The 16,181-nt window shown below is 43.5% G+C and overlaps 1 protein-coding gene across 5 annotated transcripts in view; it reads left to right on the top strand.

Annotated features, from left to right (window-relative positions):
* The first annotated feature begins 1,216 nt into the window (after positions 1-1,216).
* Positions 1,217-16,181, top strand: part of dcp2 (decapping mRNA 2) — a 36,935-nt gene continuing 21,970 nt past the window's right edge. For 4 of the 5 annotated variants that reach the window (XR_013498182.1, XR_013498181.1, XM_078214657.1 and 1 more), the window contains exons 1-3: positions 1,219-1,323; positions 11,313-11,464; positions 11,981-12,108. Coding sequence is in view for 3 of the 5 variants with exons in the window: in XM_078214657.1 (XP_078070783.1) it covers positions 1,271-1,323; positions 11,313-11,464; positions 11,981-12,108 (333 nt within the window). In the remaining 2 variants the exon portion in view is untranslated. Of the gene's footprint in view, positions 1,324-11,312; positions 11,465-11,526; positions 11,587-11,980; positions 12,109-16,181 lie in introns of all 5 variants that reach the window. The other variant, XM_078214658.1, reaches the window with a different exon arrangement.

The raw sequence follows: 16,181 nt of genomic DNA, 5'->3' as shown, positions 1-16,181 counted from the left end.
ATTATTAATCATTTGCTTTCAGCATTATTTTAAAACCTCGCGGCACAGTGGCTGTCTTTATCACTGGCAGATTGATGCCGACCCTGGCTGGGTTTCCGGCACGTTTTCAGTTCTGGTATTAATTTAAAAAGCCGGAGGTCCCATCTGGACGATCGAGGCAACCATCTGGTTGAGCCAGGCACGGCCATTATCACCTAGCAGCCGCTTTACCTTTAGTTCCCTTACATCTTCTCCCTTTAAAGGCTCTGCCCTTTCAACGGCATGACACCCATCACATTTCAACCTTCCTTCAGCTCCGAAGAACAGCTATGTCAAGTGGAGCACAAGTTGCGCCAAACGCAAAACGTTTGACTTGTTCCACAAGATGCTGCCGGAGCCGCTCAGTATTTCCAGCACCTTCAGATCCCAGCAACCGCAGAGTACTTTGCCTTTACCCGGCACTTGCTGTTTTTATTTTCAGATTTCCAGCTCACGCAAATGATTTTAATTTTGAAAGAGAGCCTCCAAGTGGGAGAGGCGGAGAAATTATAGGAGAATGAGTTTGGGGCATGGGTGGCTGAATGGCGGGATAAAGGAAGGCGGGCATCATTGCAGAGGAAGCCAGAGTTTGGAGGAATCCCGGATTCTAGGAATACTTGGGGGAGAGGAACCGGGAGATATCTGAAACGTAGGTAATAAAACTGATCTGCTTGACCGTTTTGACAATGTTCCCCTTTGCTGTCTGGCTGCTTTGAGTTGTGATGTGGAGATGCCGGCGGTTGGACTGGGGTAAACACAATAAGAAGTCTCACAACACCAGGTTGAAGTCCATCAGGTTTATTTGGTAGCAAAAGCCACTAGCTTTCGGAGCGCTGCCCCTTCGTCAGGTAAGTGGGAGTTCTGTTCACAAGCAGGGCATATAAAGACACAAACTCAATTTACAAAATAATGGTTGGATTATCATTATTTTGTAATGATTGGATTATCATTATTTTGTAAATTGAGTTTGTGTCTTTATATGCCCTGTTTGTGAACAGATCTCCCCACTTACCCGACGAAGGGGCAGCGCTCCAAAAGCTAGTGGCTTTTGCTACCAAATAAACCTGTTGGACTTTGTCCTGGTGTGAGACTTCTTACTGAGCTTTGAGTTGCCCAGTTCCCTGAACTGTGCAGAGCCGCTGTCAATCATGCGGACGTCACAAAGGCCGGGTCGAATGGAGCGGGCGGCTGTGTTCGCATTCCCGGAAGAGGTGACGGGCCCGGCCAGGAGCAGCCGCGGTATGTGTGAGCTATGGAGGGGAAGAAAGTGGAGATTCCAACCGGGGTGCTGGACGATCTCTGCAGGTAAACATCCAAGAAGCAGCGTGTGAGGACACAAAGGCCGGCTTTTCCCATGGCTGCGGATGGGGGGGGGGGACAGGGTGGGGAGGAAAGAAGGAAGTGAGGGCCCAGGAGGAGGAGGAAATGCGCTCCGAGTGGAGAGCCCCACAGTAACCAGGGCCAAAGTTAAAATCGAAACCGATTCAGAGCAAATGGAGTTTGAGGGGATCCTTTGATATTTCAGATAAACCAGGAGAGGGAGAGAGCCATTGGCGAATTTCGTTCTTATTTCGAAACAAAATCGCACGATGCGAAATGTTGTAAAACGAGAGGACATTTTGTGCCATGGCTTTCTTAAAATATTTTACAATTCACATTGTAAAAAAAACCGAAGAGACTTTTAACATTTTTTTTCTTGAAACCCCTAATATTTTAAACGAAAAAGCCTGGGTTAGTGAGTAGCTTTATTCTTTCAAGTTGCAGAGAGGAACTGAATAACCACTATCTTTAATTACCAAAAACAGGAAATGCTGGAAAATCTCAGCAGGTCTGACAGCATCTGTGGAGAGAGAATAGAGCCAAGTCTGGATGACTCTTCGAAGGGGTTTCTGTTTTTGTTTCAGATTCCAGCATCTGCAGTATTTTGCCTTAGTATATCTTTAATTGTCTCTTTATTTTGTACATTGCTTTGCGATGCAGAATTTAACATGCACTTCACAACATAAATAAGCATTTTGGGCAGTACATATTTTATCTTTAAATGCTTTGCTGTATAAGTTTGCACATGTGGGACTTGACAAGATTTCAACAACTATACAATTTATGTAGTCTGTCGACTTTTAGTATGACTTTCAGATTCGCAACGTCCGCCCTTTAGGATGCATTTACAAAACCCCATTGATAATCACAACTGAGTTGGGCTGGTCATGACAATGCACTCGAGCTCTCCATAGACAGTTCACTTTACTGAGTGTCGGGCATTCTGACTACCTGACGGTCAAAGGAATTGCTGCAAGGAAACTCTGAAGGCTTTGATTAGGATCTTTTAGGTATTGACTTCTTGTCCTGGGAGAAGCTCTCACAGGATCACTGTTTTTGAAAGCAAGTGCACATCAGAGGCAGAAAGAAAATGCAAGTGGAGAGGAAAACCCAAGCCAGCAACTTGTCCAAAATGCAATTGTCTGTGGTATCCTGTCCTATTTGCATAGATTGGCTTTTGCAGTCAGTCACTTATCCACCAGACCCCAGGTGATGAACATTTTTGTCCTTCAACCCTCTATGGAGGGATCTCCCCCAATTACGTCGGGGACCTGGGGTGGAGGGTGATGTATGCAGCAGTGCCGCACAACCATAGGATTCACTGGTTCACGGGCTCCGAAGACTGCCCTTTCTGTGGCCTTGTGGAGTCCGTGGACCATGTCTATGTTGTGTGTCTTAGGCTGCACTCCCTTTTTGTTTTCCTAAAGAACCTTTTATTGATGTTTTGTTTGCACTTCAGTCCCACGCTCCTGATCTACGGACACCCGGTGCGGAGAGGGGAGGGTCGGGATGGCGACCTCCTCGTGAACCTGGGCCTGGCGAAACGCGCCATTTACCGGTCCAGGCAGCGGGCGATCGAGGGGGCCGTCCATCCTGACTGTCTGCCCCTCTACCGCAGCTACGTTCGCGGCCGGGTGTCCCTGGAGAGGGAGCATGCGGTGTCCACGGGCGCGGTTGACGCCTTCCGCGCCCGCAGGGGTTGGGGTGCGTTATTGACCCTAATAATCGCATTTTAATTTGATGTTTTTAAGTTTCCTTTGTACTTTGATTTCTGTTCAGGCTGTTCCCCCTCCTTTTTGGGGAGCTGCCCCTTTTACTTTGTCCTGACTTAATCTGAGTTTGTTTATTTGGTTTGACCTAAAAAGAGGGCAAAGATCATCACGAAGACTGCACTTCTGGATCAAAGTGCTTAGCTTTGCCACTAAGAGACAAGCATTGAATCTGGATTTACATTGTCAGACTGAAGTGTAAAACGCATCATTAATGCAGTTGTACTTTTGTGAAAGGTGAAATTATGTTTTCCCTTGTATATATGAATTAACAGGAGTAGGCCACTGGGCCCTTTGAACTTGCTGCAGTTCCTGATTTAATCTGAGTTTGTTTACTTGGTTTGGTTTGACCTGAAAAGAGGACAGTAAGATCGTAACTGATGGAAGGCTCACAATGCCAGGTTAAAGTCCGAAAGGTTTATTTGGAATCACGGGCTTTCGGAGTGTTGCTCCTTCATCAGGTGACTCATTCCAATTAAACCTGTTGGACTTTAGCCTGGTGTTGTGAGACTTCTTACTGTGTTTATTTATTTGTAAGTTTATTTATTAGTCACAAGTAAGGCTTACAATTAAGTTACTGTAAAATTTCCCTAGTCGCTACACTCCAGCGCCTGTTCAGGTCAATGCACCTAATCTGCACGTTTTTCGGACTGGGAAGAAACCGGAGCACCCAGAGGAAACCCACGCAGACACGGGGACAATGTGCAAACTTCACACAGACAGTGACCCAAGCTGGGAATTGAACCAGGGTCCCTGGCGCTGTGAGGCAGTCGTGCTAACCACTGTTGTCATGCCACCCCAGTCCAACGCCGGCATCTCCACGTCATCATAACTAATCTCATTGTAGCCTCAAGTCCCCATTTCTGTCTACCTCCAATAACCTTTCACCCTCTCGCTTATCAAGAATCCATCTACCTTTAAAAGGCTACTTGCATCGCCTTTGAAGGAAGAGAGTTCCAAAGACTTATGGCTCTCAGGAAAAAAATAATTCTTATTTGTGTCTTAAATGGTTGACCCTTTATTTTTAACTAGTGACCCCTAGTTCGAGATTCTCCCACAAGATAAAACATTCTTTCCACACCCACCCTGTTAAGACCTTTCAGGATCTTGTTTCAATCAAGTTGCTTCTTGCTCTTCTAAACTCCAGCAGATATAAGCCTAGCCTATTCAACCTTTCCTCATAAGACAGCCCTTCCATTCCAGGTAGTAAATCTCTGAACTCCTTCCAATGTATTTGCATCCTTCCTTGAATGGGGAGACCAATACTGTACATAGTACTCCAGATGCGATCTCACCAATGCTAAGTATAAATGAAGCATAACCTCTCTAATTTTGCATTCAATTCTCCTCGCCATAAGCAATAGCATTTTATTAGCTTTCCTCATTACTTGCTGCACTATCAGACTGATTTTTTTGCAATTCATGGACTAGGACATCCAGGTCCCTCTGCACCTCAGAGCTCTGCATTCTCTCAGCATTTAGATAATGTGCTTCTTTGCTATTCGTCCTGTCATACTGGACAGTTTGACATTCCTAACATTATACTCCATTTGCCAGATCACTTTATCTATGTCCCCTTTGTAGCCGCCTTATGGCCTCCTCACAAATATATTTTCCTACCTAATTGTATAATCAGCAAATTTAGCAACATGCCCTTTGGTACCTTCATCTAAGTTCTTTAAATTGTAAAAAAACAGGTCCCAGCACTGATCCCTGTAGCACACCATTCATTACATCTTGGCAACGAGAAAAAAACCGCTTTATGCCTATTATCTGTGAGTGAGCCAACATTCTATGCAAATATGTTACCCCTGACACCATGAGGCATTATTTTCCACAGTAATCCTTTGATGTGGCCCTATCAAATGCCTTCTGAAGATTTAAGAACAGTTCATCCATTGGTTTCCCTTCATCTACCGCATGTGTTACTTCAAAGAACTCCAATAAGTTGGTTAAACATAATTTCCCTCTGGTGAAAACATATTGACTTTGTCTGACTACCTTGACTCTATCTATGTGCCCTGTTATAAGATCTTTAATAATAGCTTCCAGCATTTTCCCGATGACAAATGTTAAGCTAACTGGCTTGTATCTTCCTGTTTTCTGTCTCCCTCCACTCTTGAATAAAGGAGTTACGTTTTCCAATCTAATGGAACCTTCCCCGAATCTAGGGAATTTTGGAAAATTAAAACCAATGCATAAATGATCTCCGCAACCACTTCTCTTAAGATCCTAGGATGAAATTCATCAGGACCCAGGCACACCGCAGCTTCAACTATTTACTCAGTAGCATTTGTCTGGTGATTGTAATTTTCTTGAGTTCCTCCCTTCCCTTTCCTGACTTGCAGCTATTTCTGGAATGTTACTTGTACTCTGTAATGAAGACAGATGCAAAATACCTGTCCAGTTAATCTGTTTATTTTCCATTATTAATTCCCTGGATTTGCTTTCTATCGGACCAATACTCACTTTGTTGGCTTTTTAAAAAAAATACTTGTAGAAACTAGCCAGTTTTCTCTCATGCTCTTAATTTTTCCCTCTTTATTAATCTATCGCAGATATGATAGTGAGTTTTAAGGGGCATCTGGACAAATACATGAATGGGATGGGAATAGAGGGATATGGACCCCGGAAGGGTAGGGGGTTTTAGTTCAGTCGGGCAGCATGGTCGGTGCTGGCTTGGAGGGCCGAAGGGCCTGTTCCTGTGCTGTAATTTTCTTTGTTATTTTTAGCTGTTTTCCGCGTTCTGTCCAGTCTTTTGACCTGCCACCCATCCTTGTGCAGTTACATGCTTTTTCATTGTGTCTGATACCAACTCTAACTTTTTTAGTTAACCATATATGGTGGGGCATCCCCTTGGAAATTTTCTTTCTTGTTGGAATTTACAGCAGGACCATTATCTAAGCCTGTTAGGGAGATTGTGCACAGGAGGGAGTCATTCTATATTTAATGTCAGTATCAAGTCAAATTCACTTTGCATTGATGTTGCCAGTTGCATAACTTACCTATTACTAGTTCTGCTGATTATTGTATGAATCGATTACGTACCTTATTTTCTTTTCCAATTTGACTTATCCATGTTTTGTGCCAAAAATGTAAAAAGAATCATAGAATCCCTACAGTGCAGAAAGAGGCCATTTGGCCCATTGAGTCTGCACTGACCATAATCCCACTCGGGTCCCTATTCCCATAACCCCACATGTTTACTCTGCTAAACACTAGGGTCAATTTAGCATGGCCAATCAACCTAACCCGCACATCTTTGGACCCACGTGCCCATGTGGCACCCAATCTGTCTGCCAGCACAATCGTTTTTTTTCCACCGGTGACAACATTGGTGTGTGCCTGTTGTCTTCCTCCCAGGAGTGATTTGGGAGGGGGGGGGGGGGGGGCACCATTAGTGGCCTTGTCTTCAGTTGTCTAGGCCTTAAACATGGAATTCCCACATCTTCTCTGTCTTTCCCCCCCCCTCCTTTCTTTTGGTAGATGATCCTTAAATTCTACCTCTTTGACCAAGCTATAGTAGCTATTACTATTATCAAATCCCTTAATAGTTTTAAATACTTTAGTTAGATCATTCTTTACAAAATCAATGGAATAGTTTATGCGGTTTATCCTCAATTTACATAGAATCAAAAAATATGCAGCATGGAGACAGGCTGTTCAACCAAGCATGTTCACTCTGATGTTTATGCTTCATAGAAGCCTTCAGTCCTTTTTCATCTAACCCTTTTGCTGTAAACTTCTATCCCTTTCTCTGTCACCTTTTATCTAGTTTCTCCTTGAATTCATCTAGTCCTTTAAGCTCTGGTGTTATTCTGGTGGATTTGTTCAACCGCCGAATCCATAGAGTGTGGCCCTGGCGTTCAAGCGCATACGCCACATCCATGGTCGTGACCATTTTGCACTTGGCATGCTCGGTGTAGGTAACCGCATCCCTGATAACATTCTCCAGGAAAACTTTCAGCACCCTGTGGGTCTCCTTGTAGATCAAGCCCGAGATCCGCTTGACCCCACCACGGTGAGCCAGGCAGTGGATGGCTGGCTTGGTGGTGCCCTGGATATTATCACGAAACACTTTGCGGTGCCACTTTACTCCGCCTTTCCCCAGTCCTTTGCCTCCTTTTCCTCTACCAGACATGATTCTTCTTCAGTGTTGCATTCTTTTCAAAGCTAATGCATGTTTCTTGAGATTTTCCCTGTAACATTGCACAGTTGTTTCTACTCAAATAATCATCTAATTCCCTCAATGGAACCTGCCTCCACCACACTTCCAGACACTGCATTCCAGGACCAAACCACTCGCTATGTAAAAAAAAAAGAGCTACCTCTCAACACATCTGCTTCTTTTGCAAATCACTTTAAATCTGTGCCCCTTTCTTATCGATTTTTATTCGAATAGGAACAGTTTCTCCCTATCTATACTTGTCAGCCCCCTCATGATTTTGAACACCTCTATCAAATCTCTGGATGAAAGAGATTTTTGATTACTATTTTGGTGCCGCTTCATGCTCTCGTCGAGACCTCAAAAAATTCATCAACTTCGCTTCTAGTTTCCACCGCTCCATCGCCTTCACCTGGTCCATCTCAGACACTTCCATTCCCTTTCTTGACCTTTCTGTCTCCATTTCGGACAATAGACTATCTACCAATATCCATTACAAGCCCACCGACTCCCACAGCTATCTGGACTACAGCTCTTCGCACCCTACATCCTGTAAGGACTTCATCCCTTTCTCTCAGCTCCTTTGCCTCCATCGCATTTGTTCCATTGATGCCACTTTCCAAAGTGGTACTTCTAAAATGTGCTCCTTTTTCCTCAACCATGGATTCCCATCTACAGTTGTGAACAGGGCCCTCAACAACGTGCGGTCCATCTTCCGCACCACGACCCTCGTCCCCTCCCCTGCCTCCCAGAACAAGGATAGAGTCCCCTTTGTTCTCTCACTTCACCCCACCACCTCCGCATACAAAGCATAATCCTCTGCCATTTTCACCAACTCCAGCGTGATGCCACCACTAAACACATCTTCCCATCACTCCATCTGTCAGCATTCAGCAGAGACTGTTCCCTCTGGGATAACCTAGTCCACTCCTCCACTATACCCAACACCTGTCCTGTCACTCATGGCACCTTCCCATGCAATCGCAGAAGGTGTAACACCTGTCTCTTTACCTCTTCCATGCTTGCCATTCAAGGTCCAAAACATTCATTCCAGGTTAAGCAGCATTTCACTTGCACCTCTTTCAATTTGGTCTATTGCATTCGCTGCTCCCAATGTGGTCTCCCCTATATCAGAGAGACCAAGTGTAGACTGGGTGATCGCTTTGCTGAGCACCTTCGGTCTGTGTGCAATCAGGACCCTGACCTTCCTGTTGCTTGCCATTTTAACACACGATCCTGCTCCCATGCCCACATGTCTGTCCTTGGCCTGCTGCAATGTTCCAGTGAAGCTCAATGCAAACTGGAGAAACAGTATCTCATCTTCTTGGTAGGCACTTTACAGCCTTCCGGTCTCAACATCGAATTCAACAACTTCAGATGATTAGCTCTACCCCACCTCGACCCCTTTGTTTTCATTCTATTTAATTTTTTTACTATTCTCTTATCTTTTATTTCTGTATTGTCTTTCTTCATTTTTCTTTCCCCCCTGCTGGACAAGGTTTAAAGGAGATGGACAAGGCAAGTTTTTTATACAGTGGGTGGTGGGTGCCTGGAACACGCTGCCGGGGGAGGTCGTGGAAGCAGATACGATAGTGACTTTTATGGGGCATCTTGACAAATACATGAATAGGATGGGAAGAGAGGGATATGGTCCCCAGAAGGGTAGGGGGCTTTGGTTCAGTCGGGCAGCATGGTCGGTGCAGGCTTGGAGGGCTGAAGGGCCTGTTCCTATGCTGTAATTTGCTTTGTTCTTTATCCCCCTTTCCTTGCCTTTTCTCCCCCTTCCCCCCCTTTTCTAAATTTTACCCCTCTCTCCCATTCCACCCCCCTCCCCCCGCACCTTTATCTGTCACAGCTCACCCTCTGATTTCAGCCATTCACATCCTTAATTCTCTCTGTGGGCTGCCATTAGCAGTCTTTTCCTTTGGTTTCTGTGGCTATGACTCATCTTTCATTCTCTCACCCTGCGGTATAAATATCTCCCACTTTTTATGCCTTTTAGCTTTGACAAAGGGTCATCTGGACTCGAAACGTCAGCTCTTTTCTCCCCTTACAGATGCTGCCAGACCTGCTGAGATTTTCCAGCATTTTCTCTTTTGGTTTCTATCACATCTCCTCTTAGTCTTTTCCTTTCCCTGAAGAACAGTCCCGACTATCTTCATAACTGAAGTTTCTCATCCCTGAAAGCATTTTTGTAAATCTCTTCTAAATTCTTTCCAATAAATGTGTTCACGCCATTCCTAAATTGTGGTGCCCAGAACTGTTCACTATTCCCCAGCTGAGGTCTCACTCATGTTCTATGCAAGTTCAGCATAACGCCTTGTTCCTGTACTCTATGCCCCTATTAATAGCGCCTAGGATATGTATATTTTATTAACTGCTCTCTCCACCTTTCCTGCTCCCTTTAATGACTTTTCAATTTATTTACGGAATGTGGGCATCGCTGCCTAGGCCAGCATTTATTGCCCATCCTTAATTGCCTTTGAGCAGTTGGTGGCAAGCTGCCTTCTGAACTGCTGTAGTCCCTGTGGCATAGGTACATTCACAGTGCTGTTAGGGATGAAATTCCAGGATTTTGACCCAGTGATAGTGAGAGAATGGCAATATATTTTCAAGTCAGGATGGTGAGTGACATTTGAAGGGAAACTTCCAAGTGGTGGTGACTTTTCCTTCTAGATGTTAGTGATCATGGGTTTGGATAGTGTTGCCTAAGGAACCTTGGTGAGTTCCTGCAGTGCAGCTTGTAGATGGTACGCACTGCTGTCGATGTTCGTCAGTGGTGGAGGGAGTGAACGTTTGTGGAAAGGGTGCCAATCAATTGGGTTTGCTTGGTCCTGAATGGTGTCGAGCTTCTTGGTGTTGTTGGAGTTGCACTCATCCAGGCAAATGTAGAATATTCCAGCAAATTCCTGACTTGTGCCTTGTAGATAGTGGAAAAACCTTGGGGAGTGGGGTGGTGAGTTTGTTGCCACAGATCTCCCAGCCTCTGACCTTCTCTTGTGACCACAGTATTTACCTGGCTAGTCTAGTTCATTTTCTGGTCAATGATAAGCCCCAGGATGTTGATAGTGGGGACTCGGCGATGGTAATGCCCCTGAATGTCATGGGGTAATGGTTGGATTTTCTCTTGTTAGAGATGGTCATTGCTTAGCATTTATGTGGCGCACACATTACTTGTCATCCCAACCCTGGATATTGTCCAGGCCTTGTTGAATTTGGAAATGGACTGCTTCAGTATCTGAGGAATCACAAATGATGCTGCTCATTGTGTAGCCTTCAGTGAACATCCCCACTTCTGACTTCATGATAGAAGAAGGATGGTCATTATTGAAACAGCTGAAGATGTTTGGGCTTTACCCTCAGGAATTCCTACAATGATGTCCTGGACTGAGATGAATGACCTTTAGCCACCACAACCATCTCCTTTTGAAACGCTTATGACTTCAACCAGCAGAGTGTTTTTCCTCTGATTCCTCTGATTTGACTCCAGTTTTGCTCAGGCTCCTTGATGCCACACTGTCAAACGCTGCCTTGATGTTAAGGGCGGCCACTCTGGTGAGCAGTCAGGAGTGCAGGATGGGGAATGCCAAACTCTTGCTTTTGGGAAGCAAGTTGTGGTTTATGCTTATATGTATCTTTGAATTAATTATTTGCTAAGCTATAAGTAAAATTGGACTGATACTTGGAAGCTTGAATTGAAAATTGCATTAGGCTTGTGATAGTCTATTCTTTGGAACCTCTGATATTTTATTAGTAATGGGCAATATTTTGGGAACGAGAGAAGTTTGTAGTGAAGGGATCAAAATCAACAAGACTTAAATTAAATTTGCTCAAAGGTTCAACGCTATAAACTTTCAAACTTCCCCTGATTTATTTTTTACCATGTGCAAGCCGGTGTTTCAGGCTGTTGCAGTGTGTTGTTTATAACACATTGCACAGTAGTATGGCGGGATCTACATCATAAAATTGCGAATCCTTTTATAAATGATAGTGACCCTAACAGTTTAATATTGTAACTATGTGGCTTATTTATTGAACAGCCGATTCATTTTGCATATTCCAAGTGAAGAAAGGGACAATGCGATCAGAGTGTGCTTTCAGATTGAGCTGGCCCATTGGTTTTACTTGGACTTCTACATGCAGAACACACCAGGATTGCCTCAGTGTGGGATAAGAGATTTTGCCAAATCAGATATCCTTTTGACTACATCTGAGGTAGATTTTGTTAACATCTGCAAAATATTTTCCTTGCAGAAATGTCGTGAGCTGATCACGAGATGTGTAACAATGTATTGCTGCCTTTGGAAATAGCAGGTTAGTTTTTGACAGTATGATTTGCTTCTTTGCAATTTCCCTGTCCCTTTTAAGCTCCAAATAAGTTGATTTATCTACTCCTCCCCATACACTTGAACACTTTGTCATGCTCAATTGACTCTTTCCTGGGACTCAAGTTGTGGAAAGCTCTATATTTATTATCTCTTCCATTCCAGCTTTTAAAACCCAAGCTGAGAATCTCCTAATCAGTACTTGAATTACCTGATCTTACCTCTTACTATTGCCACCTTTGTGATATCTTGCGCCATCTGGATTCAAATCTAATTCTCATGGCAAGAAAATCTGCCTGGCTGAAAGACATCTAACCAAAATGTTGTTTATTCCTTTACTGTTGTTGTCAAAATGTTGCTTATTCCTTAACTGCTGTTTGCACTCTTCAGTCACTGTTCATTTTTACTCCGGAAAGGGGATGACGTGGAAAAGATTTTAGATGAATGGAAGGAGTACAAGATGGGAGTGCCAACATATGGTGCAATTATACTGGATGAAACACTGGAAAATGTAAGTAATAACCTAGAATGACTGACTTTTGTAGTGCCAGAGACTCCATATGGTTTCATGTTTGGGAAATGTGAAAGTAGTTTACATCTGTGCAAAAGTCAAGATTGATGTTAAATAAAATGAATGTCAGGTCTTTGCCATATGTTTATGGAAGGAAGGTAGATCATTTTTAAAAAGCTAACGTGGTAAAGGTAGTTCCAACAGCCAGTGAGTCATAGCATCATGTAGGGCATATAAGGAGGCCATTCGGCCTATCAAATCTGTGCTGGATCCCCATGGAGCACCCACTTAGTTCCACTCCTACACTTAGCACTCATACTGCTGCAAATTTATTTCCTTCAAGTGCCCATCCAATTTCTTCTGAAACCTTTGACTCTTTCCACATTCATCACCTTCATGGATAGAGAGTTCTAGATCATTATCATTCACTCTGCATTCCCCCGGAATCTCTTGCTCAAAATCTTAAATGTGTCTCCTAGTCCTCGTACGATCAGTTACCATAAATCACCGCGTATATGCCAGGTCAATTAATAAGAACGTCTCATTTTTCGAGCCCCAAAAATCATGCTTTTGTATATAATCAGAGTGTAGGTTAACTCCTTCCCTGGACTTCCTCCCCTCCCAAACCCCAATAACATGAACTCGCATTAGTAGTCAGCCTCAATCTTTCACTCGACAAATGAATGTTTTATTTACTGATACCTTTACAACTGGGCACAATTGATCAAGCAGGGACTATGGGCTGTGCTGCAAAGATGCAAAAAAAAAAGGGGTTTGAAGAATAGGTTTTGTTTTCATGTAGAGTTGTTAAAAGGTGGAAAGGCCTGTCAGAAACAATACTCAAAACAGAATTAATAACAGTGCTTAAAGACAACTGAATATTGGAACAACACAAGAGAGTGAACAGAGGAAAAGGACTAAATGAATAGATTTTGCACAGAGTTGGCACAAGCATGATGAACCAAATGAGCCACCTGTCTTGTAAAATACAATGATTGTAATAGTTGACTACAATTGGCCTCAGCAGGTCTAAGTTAGGAAGGGGAAAATTCTACTGTTGATGGCTATCCAGTTTTCCTTGTTAGAAGCACACATTCTGGCTGGGTGTGGACATGATCTGGATTCACTATGATACCCATCACAATCATTCACTGATTAGTTACTCTTGAGCTATTCCTGAACAAGGTGTCAAGAGGTGTCAGTGTCTTCTTGTGGATACAAAGAACAGCACAGCACAGCACAGGAACATGCCCTTCGGCCCATCAAGCCTGCAGTGATCACGTTGTCCTTTCTAGACTAACCGCTTGTATCCCACTATTCCCCTCCTGTTCATGTGTCTATTCAGATAAGTCTTAAATGTCACTAATGTGTCTGCCTCAACCACCTCACTTAGCAGTGCATTCCAGATCCCCATCACTCTGTGTGAAACCCCTCCCCCCACCATGAACTTGTGCCCCCTTGTAATTGTCATTTCTGTCTTGTGAAAAAGCTTCCAACTGTTCACCTTATCAATGCTCCTCAGGTCACCCCTCAGCCTCCGTCTTTCCAGGAAGAACAATCCCAGTTTATTCAATCTCTCCTCATAGCTAATACCCTCCATACCAGGCAACATCCTGGTAAACCTTTTCTGCACTCCTCCAAAGCCTTCACGTCCTTGTGGTAGTGAGACCAGAATTGGACACAGTATTCCAAATGTAGCCTAATCAATGTTTTATATAACTGCAACATAATTTGCCAACTTTTATAGTCAATGCTCTGGCCGATGAAGGCAAGCATGCTTTCTTCACCACCATTTCCATCTGTGCAGCTACTTTTAAGGATCTGTGGACCTGTACTCCCAGATCTCTGTGTGACTAAGCTCCTCATGGTTCTGCCATTTATTTTGTAGCTCCCACCTGAGTTGGATCTACCAAAATGCATCACTTCACATTTGTCTGGATTAAATTCCATCTGCCATTTCTCTGCCCAATTTTCTAGTCTATCTGTATGCAGCTGTATTCCCTGACAATCTTCATCACTATCCGCAACTCCAGCAATCTTCGTAACATCTGCAAACTTGCTAATCAGATCAGCTACGTTTTCTTCGAAGTCATTTATTTATATATATATATAACAGCAGAAGTCCCAGCACTGATCCCTGTGGAACACCACTAGTTACAGACCTCCATTCAGAAAAACACCCTTCCACCGCTATCCTCTGTCATCTATGGCCAAGCCAGTTCTGAATCCTTCTAGCTAGTTCATCCCTGATCCCGTGAGATTTAATCTTTTGTACTAGACTGCCATGAGGGACCTAGTCAAGTGCTTTACTAAAATCCACGTAGACAACATCAACGGCTTTTCCCCCCTCAATTATTTTTGTCACCTCCTCAAAAAACTCAATCAAGTTAGTGAGACATGACCTTCGTTCGTACAAAACCATGCAGTCTGTTGCTAATAAGACCATTCAGTTCCAAATGTGTATTGATCCTATCCCTAAGAATCTTCTCCAACAATTTCACTATCACTGACATCAAGCTTACTGGCCTATAATTGTCCGGGTTATCCTCGCTACCCTTCTTAAATAACAGGATAACATTGGCTATCCTCCAGTCCTCTGGGACCTCACCTGTAGCCAACGAGGAAACAAAGATACTGAGAAATATGAGGTTATGAAGGATAGTATTTTCTGTAAGGCAGAAAATACATGCAACTAAATATATCAAATTTGTTAAATAGCCATTTCTTGGGTTCACTACTGAGCAGTAAAACTTTATACAAAATCAGCAAGATTTGAGATACTGGATATACCTTTTCATATTGTGGTTATATTTAAAAGGAAAAACCAACCCACTACACAGCCAATTGGTATGAAAAGTACATTTTGACCTGGTTACTGCACACTATATGATATGGAGTCTGAATAGAGTCAGAGGTTTACAGCATGGAAACAGGCCCTTCAACCCAACTTGTCCATGCTGCCCTTTTTTTTAAACCCCTAAGCTAATCCCAATTACCCGCATTTGGCCCATATTCCTCTATACCCATCTTACCCATGTAACTGTCTAAATGCTTTTTAAAGGACAAAATTGTACCCGCCTCTACTACTACCTCTGGCAGCTTGTTCCAGCCACTCATCACCCTCTGTGTGAAAAAATTGCCCGTCTGGACACTTTTATATCTCTCCCCTCTCACCTATGCCCTCTAGTTTTAGACTCCCCTTCCTTTGGGAAAAGAAATTGACTATCTAGCTGATCTGTGCCCCTCATTATTTTATAGACTTCTATAAGATCACTTCTCGGCCTTCTACGCTCCAGAGATAAAAAGTTCCAGTCTATCCAGCCTCTCCTTATAACTCAATCCATCAAGTCCTGGTAGCATCCTAGTAAATCTTTTCTGCACTCTTTCTAGTTTAATAATATCTTTTCTATAATAGGGTGACCAGAACTACACAGTATTCGAAGTGTGGCCTTACCAATGTCTTGTACAACTTCAACAGACGTCCCAACTCCTGTATTCAATGTTCTGACCAATGAAACCAAGCATGCTGAATGCCTTGTTCACCACTCTGTCCACCTGTGACTCCACTTTCAAGGAGCTATGAACCTGTACCCCTAGATCTCTTTGTTCTGTAACTCTCCCCAACGTCCTACCATTAACTGAGTAAGTCCTGCCCTGGTTCAATCAAGGTGATAAATGCATCACCTCGCATTTATCTAAATTCAACTCCATCTGCCATTCGTCAGCCCACTGGCCGAATTGATCAGGATCCCATTGCAATCGGAGATAACTTTCTTCACTATCCACTATGCCACCAATCTTGGTGTCATCTGCAAACTTACTAACCATGCCTCCTATATTCTCATCCAAACCATTAATATAAATGACAAATAACAGTGGACCCAGCACTGATCCCTGAGGCACACCGCTGGTCACAGGCTTCCGGTTTGAAAAACAACCCGCTATAACCACCCGACAGAAACCAATTTTGTATCCATTTAGATACCATGCAGTACCTTGTCAAAGGCCTTGCTAAAGTCCATGTAGACAACATCAACTGCGCTGCCCTCATCTATCTTCAAAAAACTCAATCA

Source organism: Mustelus asterias, chromosome 6 (assembly GCF_964213995.1).
Source record: "Mustelus asterias chromosome 6, sMusAst1.hap1.1, whole genome shotgun sequence".
Classification (NCBI taxonomy): domain Eukaryota; kingdom Metazoa; phylum Chordata; class Chondrichthyes; order Carcharhiniformes; family Triakidae; genus Mustelus; species Mustelus asterias.
This window is presented reverse-complemented; position numbering and strand designations above follow the sequence as displayed.